The 17004-nt window shown below is 38.9% G+C and overlaps 1 protein-coding gene across 7 annotated transcripts in view; it reads right to left on the reverse strand.

The window, feature by feature from the left end:
* Positions 1–17004, reverse strand: part of TXNRD1 (thioredoxin reductase 1) — a 54745-nt gene that overhangs the window by 3626 nt on the left and 34115 nt on the right. For all 7 annotated transcript variants that reach the window (XM_072871136.1, XM_072871126.1, XM_072871161.1 and 4 more), the window contains 7 exons: positions 16297–16522; positions 12608–12700; positions 10200–10276; positions 8383–8539; positions 5316–5423; positions 3180–3275; positions 805–939 (listed from right to left, as the gene is read on the reverse strand). In XM_072871136.1, coding sequence (XP_072727237.1) covers positions 805–939; positions 3180–3275; positions 5316–5423; positions 8383–8539; positions 10200–10276; positions 12608–12700; positions 16297–16522 — 892 coding nt within the window. The remainder of the gene's footprint in view (positions 1–804; positions 940–3179; positions 3276–5315; positions 5424–8382; positions 8540–10199; positions 10277–12607; positions 12701–16296; positions 16523–17004) is intronic.

Raw genomic sequence — 17004 nt, forward strand, 5'->3', positions numbered from 1 at the left:
AGAAGCGGACTTCACTTCTGCAGACCACCGTCCTGGTGCTCTTTATTAAACTTTGTAGCTAACACATGCAGGTAAAAACACAGATTCTGTACAAAGACCTACAAAGGCGATACACAGTTTTTGCAGGGATCCTCAGCTGATATAACTGGTCCTAATACTACTAAAATCAGTGGAGTATCTCTGATTTATACCTGGGAGGAGCTGTCCTCCACCCACTAGAGAAAATTAAGCTCTTCATTAAAGAGGAACTACAAGACAAACACAAGAAAAAAATGGTTGTGTGGCCTTGTGCACTTCAAAAGTGAAGTCCTAGAGAGTAAAGGAGAGATCTTTAAAAGGGTAGAATTTAATAGAAACAATTGTCATGTAGCTGGTCTCCTTCCATAGCACCAGTTTATAAGCCTATTTTGAGTACACATATCTAAAAAAAATTAGTTTTGACAACCACTTTAGCAGAAATAGTATTTGAAGCCTTGATAAATGGATCTTTGAGTGGGAGGAAAATTCTATACTTCCCAGTAGAGGGAGCACTGGATTAGGAGAGACCATAAACATGAACACACATCAACACACAAATGAACACACACACACAAAAAAATAATCCCCAATTAAACCTAAATGCTAGATTTCTAAATATTAAAAACAGATAATTTCCTGTCCTTCCGTCCCTCCTACATTCCCTCAAATTCTGACCTCTTTAGTAGAGCTCTGCTATTCAGATTTCCAACACCTTAGCCCAGAATACTATGAAAGCTGAGATATGAGGTATATATCTCAGCTTTATGTATATATTCATATACAAACCTCTGCACAGACAGGATGAATTCCTATGGTGCTGTCCAGCTGTTCTTTTGTCAACCCACATTTAATAGCAGCTGCAAACCCTTGGGTGACTTCTCCAGCATTTGGACCAAGGACATGGAAACCGATGACTCTCTCCTAAATACCAAAGGTAATCAAATACAAGCACAGTCATGCATTCAGTTCTCTTTTGATAACATGTAAGATTTTCTTACTCAGGGTACATAATTTCATCAGTTCATAAAACATACCACAAATTAATGTAACCACACAAATGTGAACTATCATTAGCACCAACAGATGGGGGAGAGTGGGTATAATTTTGTTCTCTCTCCAAAAAGGAAAAGATTCAACTAAGAACTCAAGAATCAGCTTCCTTACAAAGTTTTGTGCAGGAGTCCTCTGTTTACATGAACAGCATACAAATTTAACACACACCATGGTCTATGTTTGATTACAGTGTATGTCCAAGTTACAAACACGCATATAAATTTTACTCAGGCAAGCTATTCCACTCATTTCAACAGGCTGCTTGCCTAAGTAAAGATGAGCACCTTGCACAAAGGTTTGCAACATCAGGGCCTATGCTGAGTGGGCGCATGGTGTGTGTCTACTGAAGAAATTTCAGTTTGATAGCTGCTTACAGGAAAGGGACACAAGCTAAAGGTTCAGCTAACAGATGTAGCAAGAGGTGCACTGTAACTAAACTGACGACTGCTCTTGTTGCAGTGTTCAGTGTCATTGGGAGAGAATATACCTAGAGACTGGCAAAACAAACTGAAAGACATCCAGTTACAAGGAAGATACTATTACTTCACACTTCTCACATCTATACTACTGTTCAATTGCAAAATACGTCAAACTGCACATATATTCTCAGCAGACACTCAACACAAGTACTGACTTGACCTGCTTTTCTTAAAGAAAAGCTTGCTTCTCTAAGAAAAGCAAGCCTCCTTTAGCAAATGCTAACTGCTGTGGGCTTCAGTGGCTTTCAGGGCATTAATCAGATTTTGCTGAGCATAGATGTAGCCCAGTTGGGTATCAAAAGTTATCTGCTTCTACTGCTAAACATCACATACAAGGCAGTGTGGATACTCAGTACACTGAAAGGTAATTTTTCTTTCAGTAAACCTGAGGACTGAGATTTACCACGGGGTTTATTTAAATAAGAAAAGCTATAATTAGGTAATAACTAAAATGGAATTATCCTTATTTTCCTTTAAAAATATGTACATATGTAAAAATAAAACCATAGTAAAAAACCTGGGGTAACTACAGTTTTAGTTACTGAACACATTTTTCATCCAGGCTAACTTTCAGCTCTACCTCTAGATGTTTAAACACATTCTCAATTTTCAGGACAAGGAATGGAAACAAATTAATGAAACACTTTAAATCACCATTAAGCCTTTTCATTTTCTTAAGTACCTTTGGATTAGGAACATAACTGTGGGTTCCAAAATAGCTTCCACACTAGTGCAAACTCCTCCAGAAAGGGGAGATGGGCAAAATCAGACAGGTTTTCAAATCTTACAAAATGGTGATGTGATGCTTAGAAAGACTGCAGTAAGATAAATCTCTGTCTCATGATAAAAGAAAACAGATAAAGTAGATCCAAAATTTTATTAGGACTGATAACTCCATGCCCCTGTCTTAACAGGAATACATCTTTGCAGCCTATTATTTTTCATAATTCATATTATGAAAATCAACTAAATTTTTATTAAACAATTATGATCAGAGGGGGGCATACTAATTCTTTTGACCAATTAGTAATTGTGCTTGTGCTTCAGAAAGTACTGTACATTTCCATAGCCAGGAAGTTTTAACCTAGTCCAATGCCAGATAATCCTGGCATTATCACCCTAAATGAGATTTGTGCAGGCAAGATACATTAATCCTGTTAGAATCAGCTCAAGAGTTTTACAGACACATGTGGATTTGCAGAGGTTACAAGTTGTGACGGCTTCTGAGTGACCTCAGTTTCAGAGAGAAGACTCTCCCAGAAAAGAATCTCCCAGTTTGGGGACGGGAGAATAAGATAAACACGTAAGACTTCTAACCATTTTTACATACATTGATTCGTTCACTTTTCAAAGTCAATGGACAGTTTTACGGATCTCTACTTCTTATTTTACATATATGAAGTACCACCATATACCAATGGCAACAACAGAATTTTCTATTTTACCGAGGGCCATTTTTGTATAAACAAAAGTATTGCATCACTATTAATATTTATTAAATTTCAAAAGGTAGAAACATTTAAATTAATTTTTAATTTGTTAAAAAGAACCTATTTATAGCTGTGGTATCAACAGTCCCTGTAATGAACATATAGTTGCTGTTTTCCCTGGAAGGAAAGATGCACTTACATTATCTTGAATATTGCAAATTATCTTCGCATAGCATTTGTTGTTGTCTCTGGATGGCACAGTCCATTCCAGTGGCCAGAAATGACTATGGTACACCTGGAAATACAACAGGTCAAAAAAAAAAAAAAAAAAGTTGTGTAATTTCACAGCAGAGAGCATGATCTTCCAAAAACTGCCAGATTATCTTAAATTTGCCTCATCTACCTCCAAAGGTGGAGCTTTACTACTAACTGCAATTGCTTTTGGAAATCACACATGTAAAAACTTTCAACAATTGTGATGCAGCACAAGGATGAACCGTTAACTAGTAACTCTTCATTAGCAATCAGCCATGCACGTAGAATTTGGAATACTTGAAATCAGTGTGAGATTCTTTCCCCTTGATGAAAGCTAAAGAAGGAACCCTCTACAAAACAAGCACTAGTGTCATCCAATAATTAAAAAAAAAGAAGCCATAAGTGTATTACACTTCCAGAATGCAATTCACCATACTCTCAATTAAACTAGACAAATACAAGCTTCCCTCACAGAAGGCTGTATTGTCTCTGGCTCTACCCAGGATGAATTAAAAAATATTTCTCAGACCAGAAAAAGGGAAGAAATAGCCTCAGAGCCTTGGTTTAGGAGAGATGAGGGCATGCTTTTTGCATGCTCGCTTAGATTATGTATCACTGCAAAACGGAAATTACATTTAAAAAAAAATAAAACCAAAACCACATTCTTCTCTCTGCCCCAGCCAACATCACTGGACAGATTCCTAACTGCAAACAAGGCTGCTCACCCACCTGTATAGTATGTATTTCAGAAAATGACGGGGTGTTTTGAGGCACAGTTCTACCCCGAACTCTCAACAGCTCTCATTACAAGCTAACCACAAATTGATTACTATTTGAAAGAAGTTTTTAATTGATCACAACTCCAATAAAAGTATGTCCCTTCACAAACTAGGAGAGACAGTTCAATGTTTTTTCATATTAATGGGGTTACAAAGCATTTATAAGCATCGTTATCTGAAACTGAAATTTAACAGGTCTGAATGACAGATGCAACTCAATAATCCTACTGAAGCTTGCAAAAGCCAATACGGTGACATGAGAGAGAGGTCAGACTAAATTAAATCAGGACTGAGCCACAATACAAATGCTTCTGCATCCGTATTTTAAAAAATGGCTTTGGAATGGAATGAAATGGAATGAAAACGAAAAAGTACATTTTCCACAAACAAAGGTCCAGTGTTACACACGTAACAGCAAGAATTTGACTCAGTAACAAAAATTTGACTGTGTATATACAAACTTTGTGGGGAGAACAGAATTTAAACCCCTGTCTTGTAGTCAGGTTAACAGTACTTGACACACTGCCATTTTAAGTCGTATTTACTTCTTTTCTCCGCAGTCCAAGTCAAAAAATTTAATTGACAAAACTAACAGGGAGACAAGTTCTCAACTTTATAAACGACCACTTATCTGCTTATTTCCCCAAATAATGCTCCTCAAGTGATCTTCATAGGACATAAAATTTCAGTCTATTGTCAGACTCCCTCCCCTCACACTTTCGGTAACATGGTCTGTACAGTATTTCGTAAGAACAGCCTTAGGCACTAAGTGCTTACATAGGTCTAATTTCACTCTTGACCAGTGAATGAATCCCAGTGAATGAAAAGGGATCACTCATCTGAGTAAAATTAAGCACATATCTCCTTCCATAGTCAAAATAAACAGGAAAAATAAGCATAACATTTGGCTTTATAAAGTAAAAGTCACCATGGCAAGGAATTTGCCACACGGTAGCTACAAAAAGCTCCACTTTGACATTAAAACCAATGTATTGCTTCCAACACATAACCAGCTTTAATGTATCCTGAAGCATTTGCAGACACAAAGAAACCTTTTTTTTAAAACCAAATATTCCACCTTCAAGCCCTGTTTGCCAAAAATAGAACGTATTTGCAACCAGAGGTATCGGAATTGGGGACTATTTTTATAACATGTCTAGGAACTGCCAAGGAAGACAAAAATGTACCTAGTCACCTCCTGCCCTTACATCAGAACACAGAATGCTGTTTTATTTGACTCTTAACATTATTTTAAATTACAAATAGGGAACTTAAAATCCAGATGAAACTAAGGCATTTACCTCAATGTTTTCCTCCCCAAACTTCTCCACTGCAGTCTCTTCAGAATACCCACAGGCTCCATACTCCAAAGGAGTGAATACAGTGGTTGGAACATTCACATAGTCACACTGTGTGGCATTCAAAACAAATTAAAAAAAAAAAATAAAATCACACAACATCAGTAATAAAATCAGCACAACGGGTAAAGATTCAGCAGTCTGAAGCTCAGACAGGAAGAGAAGTTGGGTTATTCAGAATTCTGAAAGCTACTTTTTTTTTTTAATAAAAAGAATTGTTTTAAATTAAACTACAGTTGTGGTGTTGTCCCTCTCAGAGGCGTTAACTAGAGCAAGAACAGAAAGACAATTTAAACCCACACTGACATTAACATGCACAGATTAAAAGGAAGAGGAAATTCAGTGCCCTGTTTTAAAAATGTACCAGATCAAAGGTCTGGTACATTTGTAAAACAGATAAAAAGTAGACTGTGCAACTGCCTCTACAAAGCATGCTATTTTTAGCTGTGAATGCTGCAAAGACAACACCACCATCAAAACCCATCATCTTTTTTATCAGCTGTGGCCTAGGTGATGCCAAAGAACCGAAGACATGAACTGCAGCCATTTGGGGGAGGGGACAGCTAGAACTAGAGCTGATACTGTGTGCCTTATCACATACCATGAGAGGCAAACACTAACCCCTGACTTCACTGGACCTTTACAGTGTTCTAGAGGTTCTGTCCCTGGGCAACCTCTGGGCCTGACCACCCTCACTGTAAAGAAGTTTTTTCTTACGTTTAAATATATTTTTTCTGTGTTTCAGTTTGAATCCATTGCCTTTTGTCCTTGCAATTTATACCACTGAAAGGAGTCTGGCTCCATCTTCTTTACTCCTTACCATCAGGTATAAATACACATTGATATAAGAGCCAAGCAAGCCATCTCTTCTGCAGGGTATAAAAATTCCAAGCTGTCTCCACCTCTCCTCATGTGCCAGATGCTCCAGTCCTTTAATCATAGTTACGGCCCTTTGCTGGACTTGCCCTGTCCTTCTTGTACTGGGGCGCCCAAAACTGGACACAAAATCCAAACCTGTCTCACCAGAGCCAAGTGGAGGGAAAAAGGTCTCTTCCCTCTACCTGCTGGCAATGCTTTGCCAGGATGCATCTGCAGGATGCAGCCCAGGATGTCACTGCCTTCTTTGCCATGAGTGTACATTGCTGGCTCACAGTCAACTTGTCCTTCAGACCTCCCGAGGCTTTCCCTGCACAGCTGCTTTCCAGCTGGTGGGTCCCCAGCCTGTGCTGGTGCATGGGGTTACACCTCCCCAGGCGCAGGACTCTGCACTTGTCCTTGCCGAACTCTGTGAGATTCCTGTCACCCCATTTCTCCAGCCTGACGAGGTCCCTCTGAGTGAAAGCACAACCATCGGGTGCATCAGTCACTTCCCCCCAGTCATCATCTGCAAACTTGCTGAGGGTGCACTCTGTCTCATCATCCAGATCATTAATGAAGATGTTAAACAGTACGGGACTGAGTATCCAGCCCTGTGGCACATCCCTAGTGACCGGCCTCCAGTTGGTCTTTGCAATGCTGGTCATAGCCCTTTAAGCCTGGCAGTTCAGCCAGTTCTCAATCCACCTCACTGTCCACTTATCTAGCCTGTACGTCATCGGTTTGTCTATGAGAATGTTATGGGAGACAGTGTCAAAAGCCTTTACTAGAGTCAAAGTAAACAAAATCCACTGCTCTCCCTATATCCACCAAATTAGTCATTCTGCCATAGCAGACTAGCAGGCCTGTCAGCTCTATTTAACTTCTAGTAATTTTAATTTCTATGGATTTCAACTCCAATTAATCTCCTTTGTGACTGGGGATCAACTAAGATACTGCTTACCATTCTTTCCTCACCTATCCATAACGCTTCATTATGTTTCATACAATCACCCTTTCCAGATTTGTTACAACAGTAATGTAAGCCAGGATCCCATCTAAGTAGTTACTCATTTCTTGGATTCGCTGAAAGAGATGATGCTTTCTTTGGCAGCCTACGGATTTCCATACCTAGAGAGACAGTTATCTGGCATAAAATGTAGATTAAGACATATCCATAGTATTGCAGCAGGAAAAAAATTCTGGCTCCAGCTACGGTTTTCTTAACGTTGCCTGGCTGATGTAATGACTTTATGCACACTGATTCAGAATTCTGTTACTGCAATACCTGCCAACCTACAATAAACAACTCAATCAAGCTCTAAATCTGACCGACAGCTGAACTTGATATGAATACAGCAGGCTCTGAAAGAGAAAAACCTTTATGCTTATGCCCTATGGTTATGAAGGTGAGACAAGCACTCACATCAATGGTGCTTGGATAACAGTTCTTTAAAGGCACTCTCCCTTCCTCCTGGTTTAAAGATAAGGTGTAAATGAGTACCCATGTTATTTCTATTTGGACTAGCATAAACTTGACTGAAACCTATAGCTGCAATAGTATGAAACAAACACTGAATTGATGGACTCAACATCTCAAGCATAAGTACGTGCTGACTTATTGGTACATTTGATCTTCCCTTGTGTCTATATCCAATTATAAGCAGAGCTATGTATTACATTGAAAACATACGGATGAGAAGTGAAAAAATTAGTGGAAATAACGTTGAAAATGAAGAGCACCACAAACCCCTTTTACACTCTATTTAGGGACCGTAGGTAGGTTTAGTAAACTGCCTATGAATTAGAGTTAAAGCATTTAATAGGATGAGAATGATTGCTGACTTTTAGGGAAGGCGGTAGAGTTACAAACAAGTTAAATGATCTCAGTTAATTTTATTATCATTATACTCTGAGAGAAAAATAAAATCTCTTAATAGGAAAAAAAGAGACTACTGCTTAATCCACAAGGTATTAATTTCATCCTACACAATTAGCAGAACATATCTGCAGTAATATCTTTGCAAGGGGGAAATTAAAGTTATCATCAAAGCCAATCCTTAAAAGCCTACTGAGTTTTCCATGAACAAGCAGACTTGTCCTCTGCACTTAGAAGTAGAGCAATGACAGTGTTTTCTGGCAACTGGTTCCTTACCTTAGTGGTTGCCCCAGCATAAAGCCTTTGAACTAACAATCTTCCTGCCTGGATTGCCACTGGTGTGAGTTCCAGCTTGTCCTGCAGTATATCTCCAACAGCATAGATATACGGCACGTTTGTTTGCTCCTCATCGTTGACAGGAATTTTTCCTGTTCTGTAATTTAAATTAACAAGAAAAAAGATCTAAGTGTTCTGCTGTGAAGACTGGAGGGGTACATAACCTTGCAGGAGTCAGGCCCTTTAGCTTTAAGAGAAAGACACATATTTGAAGTACGAGGAAAAGAAGTCATTCGCAATCTTAGAATCTTGGGCAACAATGTAAAGTAGTGCAAATTTGACCAAAACTACAGGAATTTACACACTGGATAAGGAGGTAACCCATGAAGTTGCGATTCGTCTCCTGAATCAATTCTTTGGTGAGGCATAAATCCTTTCCTCAAACACCCTCTACTACCAGCTGAGCTGTGTACTGGCAACCTTGCGGAATGACAGGAAGACACATTCTCCCACTCAAGCTGCAGGACAAAAGAATTTCTCCACTCCTGAAATTCCAGTCCAGTGGCTGAAGCAGTTTTTATAAACTTACCCTTCAGGCTTCTACACAGAGACAGGTCAAGCTGTTAGACACTCTACTTAAGGAAGAGCCAGCAAGCTTTTTAGCTATAAGTGTATTAAACTAATGGAAGTATTTAGTTATTAATATTTCCCACTTCATTAATAAATGAGATAGTGCAGTAATCACTGCAGGAAACATACGTACCAGGGAAACCTAATCAGACGGACAGAGAAACAGTCACACAGTTACTTGAGGGACCAGCGGCGATTCCCGTATTAAAATCCAACTTCCTCAGTTTTGGTCTTGTTAGCAAATATACAGTTTATGCTAAAAATTTTATAGTTCATTCTATTAAGCTAGTAATATGTGTCCTGATGTCAGAAAGATGATGTGTACTGTTCTACAAGACAACATGGGTCTGACAATTTTGAGTGGACCAAAATTTCCACTTATTTAGAACATCACAACAGTTCCCTTCAGCAACATCAGTCACTGCATTCATATATAAGCTGCCCTCTGCACTGTTTTTCCATAGGCTACCAAGTCAAATTCATGGTCCTGTGTCTTTTCTTCAACGGGAACATCCTCTAGGCCCCACACGCCTAGATGTTTTAGTTACCCATGTTGAAAATGTTACCGATAGCTCCACTCCCTGGTGCAACGACCTCACTACATTAAACACAACATGCTCCTCTACAGGAGACAGATTGTTCCCAAGGGTTGCTCTAAGGCAAGAAATAGACTCCTTCAAAAACTAAAACACATCACCAACTCCAACTGCGAGTTTAAGGAATGCTACTTTGACCTTATATTTCAAAATAAACATATAGTAGCATTTACATTAAAATTTTAAACAAAACCCCCCACACTAAAAGCCTGTATGAACAAACAGATCTCTGCCCTGAGAGGTGGTAGAGAGAAAAAAAAGGAGACAGGAATAAGAGTATAAGGAACAACTGACAGATGCTAGAAAGGCCAGTCACTGGAAGAAGCTGAGACTGACCTGTGAACCTAGATGGAATGGAACAGACACTTTTGACTTCCAGCATTTAGGAACTGACATTTCAGTATCAAAAAAGCAAACGCGGCAGTACTATGGGAGAAAATGCAGCTATCTGCTACACAGTCTGCTATCCAAGCGTATACAAACAGGAAACAAATTTCTCCTCAAAGCGTTTCAATGTCTATGCACTGCTACTACTGCAATAGTAAATGACACAAGCTCACTAGTCAGTGGTGTACAGACATCTGTCCTTACTTTTCATTGATCTTCACTCCAACTTTGTCTAAACCAATTTTTCTTGTGCATGCATCTCTTCCGATTGCTAGCAACACCTGCAAAACAGCAATGCATGTTACTGATTTTTTAAAACCTTAAAAGTGCATCTGCATGTGGCTACCTATTATTTTCATTATATACTAAGGATTAGTAGCTAAGGCTTGGTCACTTTAAGATGAATACGTTTGTTACCCATTGTACATTCATAGAGTTCAAGACAAGCCACACCGTCACCATGACCTAACAATACCAAGGTTTTAATAATAAGATTAAATACAGCCAAATAGCTTTCCCTGGAAAAATACCCCAAGACTATTCTAAACAAATCGGTTCGGGTCAGATTCTTTATTTTATTTCCTCGCACTTTTATACTGAAGTGTTATACCATATCCCTACCAGAGCAGATGACCCCAAAATGCTGCACAAGGAAAGGGCTCTTCAGGAAGGAAACTCAGATGCTTAGGCAAATAAAAAGATCATTGTCCTGGTTTCAGCTGAGATAGAGTTAATTTTCTTTATAGTGGCTGGTATGGGGCTATGTTTTGGATTTGTGCTGAAAACAGGGTTGATAATACAGAGATGTTTTAGTTGTTGCTGCACTAGTCAAGGACTTCTCAGCTTCCTGTGCTCTGCCAGGTGCACAAGAAGCTGGGAGGGGACACAGCCAGGATAGTTGATCCAAACTGGCCAAAGGGCTATTCCATACCACATGGCGTCATGCTCAGTATATAAAGCTGGGGAAGAAGAAGGAAGGGAGGGGACACATTCAGAGTGATGGCGTTTGTCTTCCCAAGTAACCATTACGCGTCACGGAGCCCTGCTTTCCTGGAGATGGATGAACACCTGCCTGCCCATGGGAAGTAGTGAATGAATTCCTTGCTTTGCTTTGCTTGCGTGCGCAGCTTTTGTTTTACCTATTAAACTGTCTTCATCTCAACCCTTGAGTTTTCTTACTTTTGCTCTTCCGATTCTCTCCCCCATCCCACCAGGGGGGAGTGAGCGAGCGGCTGCGTGGTGCTTAGCTGCCGGCTGGGGCTAAACCACGACAATCATAAAATAATCTTTGTTTTGATCTGAAATTATAATTTACTTACATAGGCTCTCAGCCAAGTCACTGCCAAATAATATTATTTGTTGAATATTATTTGTTTGAACATTTGTTCAGAATGATGGACAGACCAGGCCAAATTCTTACCCATCCTATCAACTTGGCTACCTTAATAAGCAAAACAAGTCCCAGCCTATACTATCACAAGGAAAAGTGCTATGTGCTTTGCAGTCTTGGACAACTGCCCAGGTAACTACACAATGCTTCTCATACGACAGCTAAGAACTGTCTGAAGGAATCCGAGATCTGTTTCAAGTCTTTTAGATGACTAAGCATGCCGGATCTTCAGAGCTTAAGGTCTTAAAAGGCATCACACATAGCTCATAGCTTCTATGAGGAGTGATGGCATTTCAGTGAAAGACGTAGTAGCAATAAGAAATCAGAAGTTTTCTTAATGAAAAGTTGGCACTGATTTGCTACCTAAAAAGTTTTCACTACTCTGGACCAGGAAAAATAGTATTACAAGACTGTACAACAGCACTGTTGTTGTTAAACTTTCTCATAATATTAGCCCTCAGATGCACTGAGGCATGTCCTTGTTATGGGATGACTGATGCACTGTACAGGTAAATGAGGTCACTGGCACACAGTATTTGCAGTCTAAAATCCCAGGCTGGCAAATGCTTGTCTTTATGCATTCTGAGTAGTTCCAAATACTTTATTTGCAACTTTTTTTTTTTCCTTTCAGCATCAAGGCCTAAGAAAATGAGTGGGGTGAGGGGTGATGGAAACAGTCAAACATATAATGGCATACCTGCACACTGCAATTTTACTGTTTTAAGTGTGTAATGAAGTTCCCTGACTGACTTGCCACAGGCCGTTAGCTGTTTTTCTGAAGATGCTCCGTCAACAACAGGTCTTGAGAAGACATGACACCTGTTTGTTTAGCTCTTGCACAGACCATTGTTTCGTGCTAACTCCAGAACGTGCTTTAGTTACTATGAAAGTTATGATAAATCATTACTTAAGAGTTTATGACAAGTATCCCACTGGGGAAAAATCCTGCAACTGATTGCACATGACCAAGTTCATCCACATCCCTAGGCTAAAAAACAGGTTTCAAAAGTATGCAAGTGATCTGGTAAGGCACATGGGACTCATGCCCATGGATTCTGGGACTTTTGTCACATTAATTACCTGTTGATTGTGTGTAATTAGCATATTGTAATGATTAAAAATAATTTGAAAAAATCTAAACTATGGATAAAAACACCCCACAAAATCTTAACATTAAATGGAAGGCTATTTCACATTCTTTATGTAGATAGCCAGGACTCACAGTATTGTATTCCCCTTCAATTATTTGGTTCCCCTTTGTGGACTTGGCTATAACTTTCAATCTTCCAGGAGTTCCTTCCTCAATCTGCTCAACCTACAACATTAGGAAAAACAAAAAAAAAGGGTTTAATTTCAAATAAAGATATGCAAATGTATCTTTGTCCCACCACATATCTTATCATTGAAAATGAGTGTTTAACCATGACCTGAAATTCAAGCATTCATTCTAAAGACATTTTCACCTTCCTCTAGATTTGTGATTACTACTTGCATGTTTAAACATTTTGGTTTATCACCATGCATTTATTCTTATGTCCAACACAACAAGACCTTGTTTCTGTTTATAAAAGTTGATAGCTAAGTTCTTGTCCAAGCCCACCACGTGAGCTGCTAGTATCAGCTGGGGACAGAGGAGGTGAGGAGGAAGGAAATTCTTGCAGAACCTGGAAACAGCATCAGACATTTTCTTCAACCACACCTTGAGGACCATCATGCCTTCCACCCACGGAAGCCACAGTCACAGCCCAGCCCTTAGCAGTACAGGCCTTCGTCCTGTTGGAATGATATTAGTCCAACAGGTAAAGCTGCCATGGCCTTGCAGGAGAGGGCAGCAGCTGGCTCTAAATGGCTGAAAAAACACCAGCAGCTTAAGAAAAAAACCTCTTCAGAGTTCCCCAGAGCCAGCTGAAATAAATACTGCTAGTTTTAGCTATGGATCCAGCTGCACACTGTCTCTCAAGTAATGCAGCAGGTCACTGCTTATTCCAGCAAAGCAAAACAAAAACAAAAAAACAAAACCAAAACATTAAAGCTGTTGCAACTGTGCTCTTTGTTCAGAGTAATAAAAAATAAATGTTTAAAACAAAACAAAACCCAAAATACATCCCCTTCCACACCCCATCCCTCCATATACCAGGAAAAAAAAAAAGCAGAAAGAGCAATACCATTGGCTTTTTTTCCAAACACTCCTTTTTCCTCTGATAAATAAATCAACTAAACAAGTGAATGGACTTTGAAGCTACATAGGTGGATTCTCTTTTGTCCTCACTAATATTCACTGGACTGCAAGGAAAGGACTGAGATATATACAGATATACATATATTTAAATATATATATATATATTTAATTAAATACATATATAAATCTCTTACACTCTGTGAGAGAGGATCAGATCCACAGCATGGTAACTGGCAAGAGCATTTTTTAAGCTACTCTTGATATTGCTAAGGGTGAAAATAAAGAGTCTTCATTCAATCTAATGCTTTAATCCCCAAAGTGTTAAACTCTGTAACATGCTGGCTTAACGCCAAATTGAAGACTGCTTAATACATTACTTCCTATTTCATAATAATTAACTGATATCCTCAGCTACAGTCCTTCCGTTACCGTCCCAGGAACGGCAAGGTGCCCAGCTGCTTCCCAAGGCTGGCTGTACATACAAGGGACATGTATGTGTGAAACAATTAACTTAATTCTGGGAAATTTTTAATGTTCATTCTACAGAAGAAAAAGTACTTTTCAACAGCTGCCCTAGTTCCTACTTCATATTCAGTATTTGAAGACAAAAAGAGCAAAATTTCTGATTAAGTTCTCTTCCCCTTTTTTAATTTAAAAAACCTAAATTTTCTTTGCCATCCTACCAAATTTTAAGGATCACTGTGTCAAACTGCTCCTATTCAAAGGCAGCATTATTTATAATAATTCATCTTCTGTCTTCAAACATCCCAATGAAGGGTTTTAATAAGCACTACATGCATAACTTCAAACACAGTATTGAAAGAGATGAGAAGACCTCCTAAAAATATATCCAGCAATTTAAGTTTAAGGATATGCTCAACTAAAAACAGGGGCAAATATTTTATTCCCATTGAAATCAAAGCAATGTAGTGAAGGGGCAGGGTAAAATACACAAAAGTGCATTCTGTGACTAGGGTGATGGAATCCTCTTTGCAGGGTGCATCTGGAGGAGACCACTCACTATTTAGTTGAAACGGTCTGTTTCTTCTAAGATGAACTTCCTTCCTTTCACACCCCCCAGAAAAGCCTACAAAAAGCTACATCTGAAACAAAAGCTAGATAATCATTCCTGCTTTTCATACAACATGAGATTTCTAGAACACAAACAAGCATAAAAAACCAAAGTTCCTTGAAACATCCCACTTTGACTTCTCACAGCGAATCTCTTACGCTCTGTGAGAGAGGATCAGATCCACAGTATGGTAACTGGCAAGAGCATCTTTTAAGCTACTCTTGATATTGCTAAAGGTGAAAATGAAGAGTCTTCATTCAATCTAATGCTTTAATCCCCAAAGCGTTAAACTTGGTAACACGCTGGCTTAATGCCAAATTGAAAACTGCTTAATACATTATTTCCTATTTCATAATAATTAAGCGCTAATTATTGTGAAAAAACATTAAGAAAAATACTGTTAGCACCCTCTGAGGTCTTTGATAAGGCAATTTTACATTAGAAAAGCTCCAGAGCTTATCTAATCTGCTTTTCAATCTGACTTTGCCTATACATGTATATAACTAGCTGCACCAGTATTCCTACTGAATTCAAAGAAAATTGAGCAAGTATTTAAGGACTCTGCCAAGTAAAGGATATAGATGGATACTTATAAAGCCCATTTACTTTTCTGGATAGTCCACTGGCCCTGGGCACATAAACAGTATTTGCTGGCTGAGAATTTGAGAACTGGCAATGAAAAATATGACTATTTGTGATGCACTGGCCCTGATCTTAAAGGAAATTACCTATCTGTTTAATTATGAGCCTGCAAGAAGTTTCACAGATTTCAGGACAACTGCTGAATTTAAGTATATTCAACATTTTCAGGACCAGGATGAGCAGGAGTAACAACATTTTTAATGCAACATATACTAACCCATCTAATTCTGATAAAAACAATGAATTCTGGAATCTCACAAAATTTTAATACTTAGACTAAATTGTACCTTTCAAATACATAAGATTCATGGACTTACTCAGTTTAAAACAAAAATTAACCTGTACTATATAATAGCAGATCCAGTATTGCAAATTCAACTTCTGTATTCACTAAAATAATTTACATCTTAAAACATGACGTGCTGGTTTTGGCTGGGATAGAGTTAATTTTCTTTATAGTAGCTAGTATGGGGCTATGTTTTGGATTTGTGCTGAAAACAGTGTTGATAATACAGGGATGTTTTCGTTGTTGCAAAGTAGTGCTTCTGTTAAATCAAGGACCTTTCAGCTTCCCATGCTCTGCCAGGTGCACAAGAAGTTGGGAGGGGGCACAGCTGGGACAGCTGACGCCAGCTGACCAAAGGGATATTCCATACCATGTGACATCATGCTCAGTATATAAAGCTGGGGAAGAAGAAGGAAGAGGTGACATTCGGAGTGATGGCGTTTGTCTTCCCAAGTAACTGTTACACGTCACGGAGCCCTGCTTTCCTGGAGATGGCTGAACACCTGCCTGCCCATGGGAAGTAGTGAATGAATTCCTATTAACTGTCTTTATCTCAACCCATGAGTGTTCTCACTTTTACTCTTCCGATTCTCTCCCCCATCCCACGCGGCGGGGTGGGGGGGTAGTGAGCGAGCAGCTGCATGGTGCTTAGTTGCCGGCTGGGGTTAAACCACAACACATTATGATAGGTATATTGCAATCAATTGTAGTCATATACCACTTTGAGCCTACCTTGATCGGCACAAACTCCCTAATAAAGCTGATTCCATGTTCTTCCATATATTCGCCAATTTTGTTTGCAATATCCTGGTCAAATCCTCTTAAGAGGATGGATCTCACCATTACAGTGACATCTAATCCAAGACCTGCAAGAAATCCTGCACATTCCAAGGCAACGTAGGAAGCTCCAACCACCAGGGTTTTCCCTGGACAGTAAGGCAGAGAGAAAAGATCATCACTGGTAAAAAAAGAGGGAAAAAAGAAAAGTTAGAGACAACCAGAAGAATGTATTGTGCTGTATATTTATCTAATTTCTTCTGTAAGAATAGGATTTTATTCCTCTTCCTGCTCACTAAAAAACCCCAACAACTTAATTTTTTGGAAATTCAGCTGGAATACAAGATCAGTACATGACAGATTAAAAAGTTCTGATTAGGAGTACACACACAAAAAGTATGAAAATTCTGAATCACCACAAAAATTTTGAGTTTTTTTCTTACAGAAACTTACGACAAATTGTTAAAAAAAGGTGGAGTTTGGGTTTTTTTTTTCCTCTGAATCTTGCTTCAAATATTTTGCTGAAAATTTTAGCTCCTGAGAGCTAAAAGGAAGAGGAACGGGCTAAGCTTTAAGATAAAAATACCATCTTCACTTCTTTGAAGACTTATCCTTTTGCTAAAGCATTATACACAATGCTAAATATACACAGACAATAAAACA

This window comes from Ciconia boyciana, chromosome 1, assembly GCF_034638445.1.
Source record: "Ciconia boyciana chromosome 1, ASM3463844v1, whole genome shotgun sequence".
In the NCBI taxonomy this organism is placed as follows: domain Eukaryota; kingdom Metazoa; phylum Chordata; class Aves; order Ciconiiformes; family Ciconiidae; genus Ciconia; species Ciconia boyciana.